Source organism: Salmo salar, chromosome 13, assembly GCF_965601325.2.
Source record: "Salmo salar chromosome 13, fSalSal1, whole genome shotgun sequence".
Taxonomy (NCBI): domain Eukaryota; kingdom Metazoa; phylum Chordata; class Actinopteri; order Salmoniformes; family Salmonidae; genus Salmo; species Salmo salar.
In genome coordinates, this window is record NC_138303.1 from 56,772,356 (window position 1) to 56,783,890 (window position 11,535).

At 41.8% G+C, this 11,535-nt stretch overlaps 1 protein-coding gene across 1 annotated transcript; it reads right to left on the bottom strand.

The window, feature by feature from the left end:
* Positions 1–5,562: 5,562 nt before the first annotated feature.
* nola2 (H/ACA ribonucleoprotein complex subunit 2-like protein) lies at positions 5,563–8,854 on the bottom strand. The gene is given in 4 exon segments (NM_001140792.1): positions 5,563–6,522; positions 8,056–8,161; positions 8,263–8,332; positions 8,578–8,854. Coding segments are annotated over 4 exon segments (468 nt in total). The 5' UTR covers positions 8,744–8,854; the 3' UTR covers positions 5,563–6,396.
* Between the last annotated feature and the right edge of the window lie 2,681 nt (positions 8,855–11,535).

Genomic DNA, 11,535 nt, shown 5'->3' on the forward strand with positions numbered 1-11,535 from the left:
ATAGCGCTTGATGGTTTTTGCGACAGCACTTAAAGAAACATTCAAAGTTCTTGACATTTTCTGGATTGACTGACCTTCATGACTAAAAGTATGATAGACTGTCATTTCTTTTTGCTTATTTGAGCTGTTCTTGCCATAATATGGACTTGGTCTTTTGCCAAATAGGGCTATCTTCTGTATACCACCGTTACCTTTTCACAACACAACTGATTGTCTCAAGTGACTGATTGAACAACTCCTCACTATCAGGATCTGCAATTTGGCAGTACGCCCAGAACCTTGTTTTGAGAACGAAAGGATATCTCAGTTTCAAGGTCTCAGATTGGAGAGAAGAAGCCTTATGAGGTATTGGTCTGTCACATGCATGAACCAGTATTGATCAGTCACATGCACGAACCAAACGTTAATTATTAATTAATTATGAATGACGAATAAGCTAAATCATGAGGGAACTCACTTCAGACTTTATGCATCCAAGTTTGACTGTGACCTCTCCAGCTTGTTGTTAATAAACAATGATTAATTTAGGATTGACTGAGTGAGTGTTCAATGTGTAGAATTTCAACGACAATTGCTTAAGCCACGCCATTTTTTAGAACATTCCCAGAATGTAGTTAAAATATTGCATTAAATATAACCACATCCAAACTTGTGTGGCATGTTCTGTGGAAGTACTGAAATTCCCAAAGAAGAAACGTAACGTTCTAGAAACAATTCAAGAACATTACTTTGTATATAACCATGACGAAACCTGTAGAAAATTTTAGAACGTTCCCAATGTCAAACTATTTAGGGAACGTTCCTTGAACATTACCAAAAAATGTATTAAATGTAACCATGTTTGAACTTTTAGGAAGTGTTCTGTTAAAGTAATGAAATAGCAAGAAAACATTTTTTTTGTCAAGTTCTTTAAATGTGCTGAAGCCAAAGCCAAAACTATCCTGCATCATTCCCAGAAAGTTGTGGGAAGGTTGAATAACCATAGGACAACTACGCTCTAACCAAGCTGTAATAAACATATGGTTCTCAGAACGTTATGTGCTAGCTCGGATGCCTGCCCATCACCCTTCAGTCATATGGGTGCCAGCGGTCGGAGGGCATGCCTGTGTGGTGATACTGATGATTTGTTTACATAGCAGGTTAGAATAATTAACGAAACAGGTTAGGTGAATTAATGTAACAGGTTAAGAGAATGAGGTTAATGTTAGGAAAAGAGTTAGGGTTAGGCTTAGCTACAATGCTACATTTGTCAACAACTGTTGTCCCTGACGCAATCACTAGATGGAGCTGTAGGCCTACGAGATCTAACCACAACAATATAAACGTAAACAACCCAGCTGTGGAGACAAATCATCAGTATCATAACACCTGCCTCACACCCATGGCTGGGAATTATTGCTCAACAGAATGTGATTAAAATCAATAAATCTCCCACTATACCTGCTCCATCACTCAGCGCAGACATCCACACACCTGTCTGATAAACTGACTGTACTGCAGAGAGGGAGGGAGGGGGAGAGAGGGGGAGAGAGAGAGAGAGAGAGAGAGAGAGAGAGAGAGAGAGAGAGAGAGAGAGTGGGAGAGAGAGAGAGAAGAGAGGGGGAGAGAGAAAGAGAGACAGAGAAGAGAGAGGGGAGGAAAGCAGGTGTCAGCTTGAGTGGGGTGGTGAACATGTTGGTTGTTGTTGGTGTGCCCAGCAGTGTGACCTGGGGCAGAGTTGTACGCTCGGTGAGTGAGGAGATTAGGGGAAATGGCACGTGTTAGGCTACGGTGAGTTAGAGAGGGGGTAGGCAGGCAGCAGGTGCACTGTTGAAACAATAAACATCCACACGGACAGAGCCAAACTCCAAATAACTCATCCAGCTCGCAGCACAGAGAGGAGAGGGAGAGGGCCAGGGGGATGACACAGCTATATGTGTTTCGTAAATCATGCCTCAGGAGGAGGAGGCCTTTGGTGCCGCTGTCTGCCTGCCTACCTGCCTGCCTGCCTGCCTGCCTTCTCTCTCTGTTTTTCCATCTCTGCTGCTCATCCATGGATCTCCCTCTGACAGCCCGCTTAGATGTTGAACATGTCAATATAGCACTGTCAGATAGAAGATGACAGAGAGGAACACGGCGAGAAAATAGGATCAGATGAAGAGAGATAAGAAATGACACATCAAGACAGCATCCAAGTGACATGGTCACTGTCAAATGCTCTATTAGTCTTTGTCCAGAAGAAACGCTATAGGGGGTCCAATCAAAAATGCATATTTTGAACAATGGCCAAAAATATATTACTTGTGTATATACTCCTCTAAGAAAATCAATGGTCCAAACCTCATGTCTATATCATAATCCATTCCATTCATAATCCATAATCCAGGCTCAACGTTGAACTCTTCATCTTTCTTCTCGAAACCAGAGGACATAAAACAATATAGAGGTAAGATAGACATCAATTTTGAGACATGAGATGTAGTATTTTCATATTTTAGTATAATACACTTTGATATTAATGAGAAATTCCTGTTCTTTTTTGGAGATTTCTCACAAAAAAAGCATATCTATGTGAAATGTCAACGGAGCGCTGAGCATTCCTCAAACTTTCTATTTTCAAAGCCTTATACATGTAATTCAGCTCGTGTCATGCTAATTTAGCTTTTTGCGACCTGTAAAATCCTCAAAAGTCACAGAGAAAGCGGCCCCGCTCTGTCAAAAGAGCTTGGTGCTTATAGAGTACCACAGTATGAGTCATAATACCCATAAAACCTAGCGGTAAAACAAAGTAATGGCTCCAATTGTTTTTCCGACATTCATTTTTCCCAAAGAGGATTTTAGAAAAACTTAAAATAAGGGCTCTGTTTCGTGTAGGCTTACCCTGGCGTGATATTTTGATAACCATGTAAATCTCTCTCGGACAAGGTGACTTTTATCAATATATTTTTCTGTATTTACCCCCAAAAATGAAATGCTAATGTGGCTATCATACAGAACTACAAATGCCAGCCTTCCCTGTAGCTCAGTTGGTAGAGTATGGTGTTTGCAACGCCAGGGTTGTGGGTTTGATACCCACGGGGGGCCAGCACAGAAATAAAATGTATGAAATGTATGCATTCAATACTGTAAGTTGCTCTGGATAAGAGTGTGTGCTAAATGACAAAAAAAAATGATTATCTGGACGAGACTGCCGAATCAAGGCATAGGTAAGAATCTCTGGATTAACTATCTAATGCTAGATAATGTAGTAATTCATAAATTGGCTAAATGTCCTTAGATTGACAATTCTGTGAACAGTCTAGGGCAAGGTTTTACATTTACACAATACCTGTTAGCAAAGGTGACAGTGAAACATGATGTGCAGGAGCTTGCAGGGATTTGTAGTCTTGCATGATGTCTACTTTGATACTAATTAGCATTTTCGATTTCTGAGAGTAAATAGAGCCGAATGTATTGATAAAAGTCCCCTTGTCTGATAGAGATTTACAGTTATCAAAATGTCACACCAGGGCAATGGGAAGTCTACACAAAACACAGCCTTTAAGTGTTTCTAAAATCCCCTATGAGAAAAATGAATGGTGGAAAACTATTGGAACCATTTCCCTGCTGGGTCTCTATTATCGGATATATTAGGTTACAAAATACGACTTTTTGGATATAATGTTAATGATATGGTAGAGAAATACCCCCCTGAAAGATTCAGAACAATGAAGAATCATATTTGTCTTGGTAAAATGTATTTTATAAGATAAGGATGTAACATTTCATCACCAAAGCGTGTTTTTACCCGCTCTTGGCAGTTGTAAACCTAACTACAGCTGTAACATCTGCCACAGAGGTTCAGCTAGCACTTAACATGGAATTGAGGGCTATGAGGAATGTTTGGAGGACAGAAAAAACACTTTATGGATTTCTTAACACATACACATTCTGAAGAGATCAGGTTTTGTAAGAGAGCAGACCTCATCCCAAACCTGAAGGCCCAGCTCGATCCACCCACTATGCTGTTTACTAAAACAGAGCTGACCTATGAGGTTTGTTTGGTAAACGGAGAGAGAGCACCACGCAGTTCTGTTCCTGTCACCCTGCTCCTGGACACAGGCCACCCGTCTCCTACTCCTCTGATGCCGAGGTGTTCTGTTGTGCAAACAGGGCCACTAACAGCCAGGGATGTTTCACACAGGAAGGACATCCACACGTCCTTGGTTGGTCATAACCTCCATCTCTCCAACTACTGTGTGTCATCCAATGGCAAATGAAACAATCTAAAGTACTTTTCTAGTCTCTGAAGTCTGTCAACAAATTTTCCTTAAGTTCCTAAATAAATGGTGGGAAAAATAAAATAAACGTGTATCCTAAAACCAAATGACCCCAATAAAACAGCATACATTTCAGGCATTAAAGTGAGAGTACACTTCTCTTTAATAAAACAGCCGTGATAAGGCCCTTAGAACCAAATCTGTTAGTATGATAGATATAAACCCTGACTAGTACTATGAGAGCACATTAAATCTTACCTGAGAAAAAAAAGAGAATAGTATATTGGTAAAAATATCTAATGAACTCCCTGTCCTTGAAGTTGTTTGTTCAGACACATCCAATTTAGGTGGTCTCAAATAAAATATATAAATTCAAAGCTAAATAATATCCATAGATATCCACCAGATTGGGGAAGAGAGCATCCAAAATGGAAAGGATTATCTCCATCCTTGTCATTCCATCATTTCTAGGAAATACATCTGGAAAGTAGTAGATGTTATCTTCAGCTCAAGTTCCTTCTTGGATGTGGTACCCTGATGGACTGAAATATCTCTGCTTTTATACATGATTTGTGGAAAATAATTACTGTCAAAACAGAAAAAAGCAATATAAAGCTTGGCCTGGTGGGGACTGAGCAGAGGGGTACACAGTGATCACTTTCAACAGCCCACACATGAAATGTTTCCTCACCAAATACAGAGCAGTACTCCCGATTCACCCCATTCAGTTCACACAATGGTTTACTCTGAGGGAAACTGGACATAACATTGTGACATTTTTTGAAGCTCAGAACCCAAGCACCATTACATTATGAAAGCCATACTTTAAATGTAAAGTTAACAAATTAATGGGTCTTAAACTAAAAGACCGAATAACAGCAGGTGAAACCCGACACCTAAAGGAAGGTCTACATTGAAACATGACTACTGCCACCTTGTGGTTGTTGTAATAACATCCTTGACAGTGATGGGAGTATGGTACCACTCAGTATCATAGGATCATTTTGCCCACAACCTGCTCCAATAGCAAGGGTGATACATGCAAAAATATTAAATTATGTTTACAGATAAGAGGGCATTTTTTTTTTATAGAAATGCTAATCTAAGTTGTCAAGACAAAAAAAACATCTGAAAATGTGATTGTCTGCTGTTCCCTGCTAACAAACATGCCTTAACTTAATGTTTCCACCACACTGGCAATCTCAAATGCCCACGTAGGCTTTTGTCAAACATTTATGTCATTCATTTTCTCAGTCACCATCATTGGATTCATGATGCAAACGTATTCCCCCTCAAAAGTAAAGCAGACTTTGCATCGAGATTTACAAAAGAAACAAGTATTTATTGCATCAATACAGCATTGCATCACATACCAATTTACCTTCCTCAAAACAGAATCAAAATAACCTTTATGCGAAGGGAAATGTCTATATGCCTGTACAAAACAGATCTAAGACAAACAATTAATCAAATTTTACCTACCAAATTTCAAAGTAGGAGTTGTAATACAGTAGTTTACAACTGCAATGAGAATGGGATTGCAAGAAATGATTTCATGTTTAACTGAGCAGGCATCCTGTAGTCCCATATGGTCACTCAATTAGAACTGTCTGTTCAAGCGAACAAAAAAGTACACACAAGATAATCTCAGCATATTATCTGTAACCTAGTCCTGACCACTCAAAGATAAAAGAGACTGGTCACAATATAGTATCGTTTACTTGTTGAAAAACAAAATAGAATCAGTCGGTGCAGACTTACTTTCATATTTAAATGACAAATGTATGTTTTAAAGCAATGCAAGCCATATTAGCGGCAACCTTTAAATCACACACCAGAATATTCAAAATATACTTGGCTGTAGATAATGCATGGATCCCACAGAATAAGGAAAGTAAAGTTATGTCCAGCTACAGTTAAGACGGCACATACCTAACGCCAAAATATGGGGGTGTCATCTACCTTATGCCCTGTTGACATTTTATGGGGACCACTGCTGGTGTATGATATTCCCGGTTCAATGAGATACATTAGCTGTAGCTTGGCTCATGTGTGAAAGTCCATTTCACTCCCTCGTTAATTCTGCCTACAGCCAGACATTCTCAGATACCATAAGGGGTTTGCCTGTCCATCTGAGTCCACTAGCCAGTGACATGGTTCAGAGGGGTTTAGGCAGGGCAGAAACCTCATCGAAACACTCATCATAGGCCTCCTTATAGTCCTCGTGAGATTTGATCATGATGACACAGGTGGGCCGCTTTGAGCCAGCAGACGAACCAAGGTCCTGAGGAGACAAATAGCAGGGTTATAAGGCAATCATTCACATCACCATATGTTTAGTCGGACTAGACATGAAACCCCTGAACAAATGGGACGGTATGTGATTTACTGCTGGAAAACTAACACATGTCAGCAATTCATAGTAAGCTATGGGTATCTGTCAATATAAAGGAAACAATTGAGTAAATGAGGGATAGAAAGTATTTAGAAAGCAGGTGCGTCCACACAGGTGTGGTTCCTGAGTTAATGAAGCAATTAACATCCACATAATACTTAAGGTCATGTATAAAAATGCCCAGGTGTCCATTGTTTTGGCAACCATGGCTAGAAGAGATCCGACCTTGAAAGAGGGGTCTCAAAGGAGCATAGGGGGTTTAATGTAGAGGTCGACCGATTATGACTTTTCACCGCCGATACCGATTATTGGAGGACCAAAATAAATAGAAGATAATTGTAATAATGACAATTACAACAATACTGAATGAACAATTAACACTTAATATAATACATAAATAAAATCTATTTAGTCTCAAATAAATAATGAAACATGCTCAATTGTTTTAAATAATGCAAAAACAGTGTTGGAGAAAAAAGTAAAAGTGCAATATGTGCCATGTAAAAAAGCTAACGTTTAAGTTCCTTGCTCAGAACATGAGAACATATGAAAGCTGGTGGTTCCTTTTAACATGAGTCTTCAATATTCCCAGGTAAGAAGTTTTAGGTTGTAGTTATTATAGGAATTAAGAAGCGTCGACTATTTCCCTCTATACCATTTGTATTTCATATACCTTTGACTATTGGATGTTCTTATAGGCACTTTAGTATTACCAGCCTAATCTCAGGAGTTGATAGTCTTGAAGTCATAAACAGCGCTGTGATTCAAGCATTGCTAAGAGCTGCTGGCAAACGCAGTAAAGTTTGAATGAATGCTTACGAGCCTGCTGCTGCCTACTACCGCTCAATCAAATATCAAATCATAGACTGAAATTATAATAAACACAGAAATACGAGCCTTTGGTCATTAATATGGTCAAATCCGGAAACTATCATTTCGAAAACAAAACTTTTATTCTTTCAGTGAAACACGGAACCGTTCCGTATTTTATCAAACGGGTGGCAACCCTAAGTCTAAATATTGCTATTACATTGCACAACCTTCAATGTCATAATTATGTAAAATTCTGGCAAATTAGTTTGCACCGAGCCAGTTGGCCCAAACTGTTGCATATACCCTGACTCTGCATGCAATGAACGCAAAAGTAGTGACACATGCCAATTAATTTAACACTTATGGGAGATTCTGGATCAACACCAGAGACAGTTTTCCACCATCAAGAAAACACCAAATAATGGCATTGCATCTCCAATAGTTCTAGACACTTGTAGAATCTATGCCAAGATGCATTGAAGCGGTTCTGACAGCTTATGGTGGCCTGACACCCTATTAAGACACCATGCTGGTGTTTCCTTTATTTCGGTAGTTACTGTATATGGTTTACATTCTCCTCATAGATGTATAGGTAAAATGGCTACTCACCACTTTTGAGGGAATGTAGGCATATGGCAAACTCCTGTCCTCACACATGACTGGTAGGTGGCAGTAAACCTCGATTGGAAGAGTATCCCCAGCCAACACCACAATGCTGCAAAAGAAGATTGAATATATTAGTTGTCTGGCCGATACACCTGAACAGGGGATAATGTACCACGCAGCTAACATTAGCACACTGAGAACAAAACGTACCCAGTTTCTCCTTTGTTGATAAACTTCTGGACTTCTTTCACTCCTCTGCGAATTTGTTTGAGCTTGGATGCTGAAAGGGACAGAAGAGAATTGGAAATTAGTAATCGGCTAGTCTTGTTGGTTGACAGTGTGTGGCAACAAACATTTCAGTTACCAAATCGCTAGCTAGGACATGCTAGATAACTTTCACTATTTACCAAGCTACACCACTTAGCTAGTTAACTTACCTGACTGTATATCGCTAGCAAATCCATGTCATATCTTAGCATGTATCTGGCAGTAGGTACATGAAGCTAATAAGACTGGTTAAATTACCCTTTTTTACACATTTGTAAAGCTTCTTGCTTAGCTTCTTGGTGGCCAGGGGATTCGCGATTGGGTTGATGTTTGCGATCAACTCTTGATACGATTTCTCTGTCCCTCCAGTCTCCGTCGCTCCAGCCTCCTCCTTGGTGCCCTTTTCCTTCTTTACCTTTGTCATGTTTTTGATTAAACAAATAATATTTAACAAAACGTTTGCTTGCTGTTTGCAGCGTGCTTTGCAAGGGAAAAAAAGCTACACACGTGCTGCCTAAAAGGTTTTCCGGTAATTGCGACGTTTTTCCGACACGCAAGTATGTCTTTTTTTTTGGCAGACTACACCCCAAAAGTTGTATTGCCGCCACCTACTGTGCGGGAGGAAAACAAAAAGATCCCACAAAACGGGAACATTGGGGTGGTGGAAAAAAATTAATTCAGACTACCAACAACAATAAAAACATCCATGCATTGCTTGCTGTTTGGGGTTTTAGGCTGGGTTTCTGTACAGCACTTTGAGATATCAGCTGATGTAAGAAGGGCTATATAAATAAATTTGATTTGATTTGATATTTCTTTAGTTAAAAACAAAAAAAGCCAGGGGAGGGTGGGATATCTTCCAATGCCAGTACCCCATGTAGGTTCTCTTTCAAGTATTCGTTTCAGTATTTCACTTATGGGATATGCCCCCAGTGTATTCGTCAGAAGCCATAATTGGCTGGAGGTCGAGACGTGTGCGTCGGGGAAGGGTGTCCCTCCTACTGCATAAAAGGTTCGACGAAGCCTCTCTGAGTAATTCAAACACGTCTTCTCGCTTTTCATCAGAAAGCTTACCGCGACACAACTGCATTTTCCAGAAGTCGCTAAACTGTCCAAAGGCGTGAGCTTACAACTCGCTCGCTGTGGGCTATTCTCAGGACTGTGTGGGGGTGGGCATTTTCATTTTCCTTCACCTTAGTTAGAGGAAAATGATTTGAGTAACACATTCACAACCAAGTTAGCTTTATCCAAACAGTGACTAGTCGTTAGCAAGCTAGCCACCACACTAGCTAACTTTGTGGGTTTTACTTCAGCAAGATATGTTTTTACTAGCTACACCAAGCTATCTTTTCTAATCTGTATTTTCGGAAACGGTATCCGGCCATCACACAAGTGCCACCGTCGGAGATAACCCACTAATCACTAGCTATCTGACTAGCCTACTAAGATAGTTTTCTTCTGACAGCTAAAAACATAGCATCCCAGCTATGGCGACAAAAGCATTCCCACCCCAAACAAGGAGAAGCTCTCAGAACTAATATGCTCCTGTGGAAACAAGATATCGGCCAAGGACACCCACTTGGTGTGCTCTGCTTGCCTTGGGCTGCAACATGCCCAGGAAGCGTTAGCTTCCCCCGGCTCCTGTCCACACTGTGCCCTTTTCACTGTGAAGAGCCTCCGTCACAGGCTAGCCTGAGTCAACAGGACCCTAAAATGGGGCTGGCGTCCCTGATGACTCATCAGAGGCCATGGATATCCTCACAGGGAATCCTGGGGCGACGGCTAGCTCTAGCTGGGGCGACCAGCTCGGTGCCATTGCCCCGCTGTTGGAGGACTCCAGTAACAACCTCGCAACCTCCCTGCCAGGCTTCCTGACTGGAGACGACAACGACCCCATAGGGTTTTCCCGAACGCCACTTTTCAGAATCATCTGATGGAGATGAAGACTCCTTCATCCCCTCAGGACAGGCCACCAAGCCTTCTGCCGGGGATTCTGAAACCGGACCAGCTCTCTGTGTGAACCTGCAGAACGTGTGCAAATGCGCTGCGGACAAACAGGTGATTCCCTGGCCCAATGCAGTAGCAGAGACCACCAAGTCCCGCTATGAGGGTAAGAGGCTACCCAAAGCCAAATGGGCGACCCGGCAATCACTACCAGTCATTCCAGAATACCTGGAGGTGGTTACCCATACCTGGAGTACACCTTTTTCCTCCAAGAACCCTGTAAAGGTGGGTCAGTGTTGGACTGCGTTGACATGGAAGGGATTGGGGTTGCCCACATGCCCCCCCCCCCCCCCATCAAACCACTGGTGGTTTTCCCATCTACACCCCAGCCAGAAGTCCTCCATGACCTCGACTGGACACACCGTACCAACCAAGTACGAGGGCTTACAGTCCTCCGCGACAGAGAAGGTCTACAGGTCGGTCGCCACAGCTGTGAGGGCTCTCAGCACCACTTCCATGCTCTCGGCATACCAAGCTGAGCTACAGGAGGAGACAGCGGTCACACTGGAGCCGGGTTTATGGGACGAGATCTGCATTGCCACACACCTCAACCTGCGTCTGCATAAAACCACCGTCCAGGCGTCAGGAAGAGCGATAGGGTTCATGATATCCCAGAAGAGGGTGTGGTGGTCTATCTATCCACGGTGTCTGCTGGTGAGAAGCTGAAGATCCTGGATGCTCCAGTAGACCCTAAAGGCCTTTTCGGTCCCACCGCCGAAAAGAAGCCTCCCTTCCCACACATGGCACTGTGAGGGAAATGTTGTTTATGTATCAAATCAATGCTACGTTCTAATTACTAATTAGATGGGTTCATGCAGGTGATTGACTGATCGTGTATGGAGGAATCCTCACTATCACTGATCCACAACTTGGCAGTACTCCTAGAATATTGATATGGGAACAACCGAGGTATCTCAGTTTCAAGGTCTCAACTTGGAGAGAGAGAGCCTCGTGAGGTATTGGTCAGTCACACGTGCGAGCCACCGGTAGTGATGAATTAACTATGCTAAATCATGCAAATATAACTTGTCTGTGTATAGCCGTATATAAGACAAATGATGGGATCGCTCCAGGAGAGCTCCTGATTGACATGTGTACTATGGTGCATTAAGTTTGTTGGAACCTCTCCAGCTTGCTGATAATAAAGAGTGATTCATTTAAAGATTGGCTTAAGGTGTCCCTGGTGTTGAATTTCCACCACAGCACCAAGGA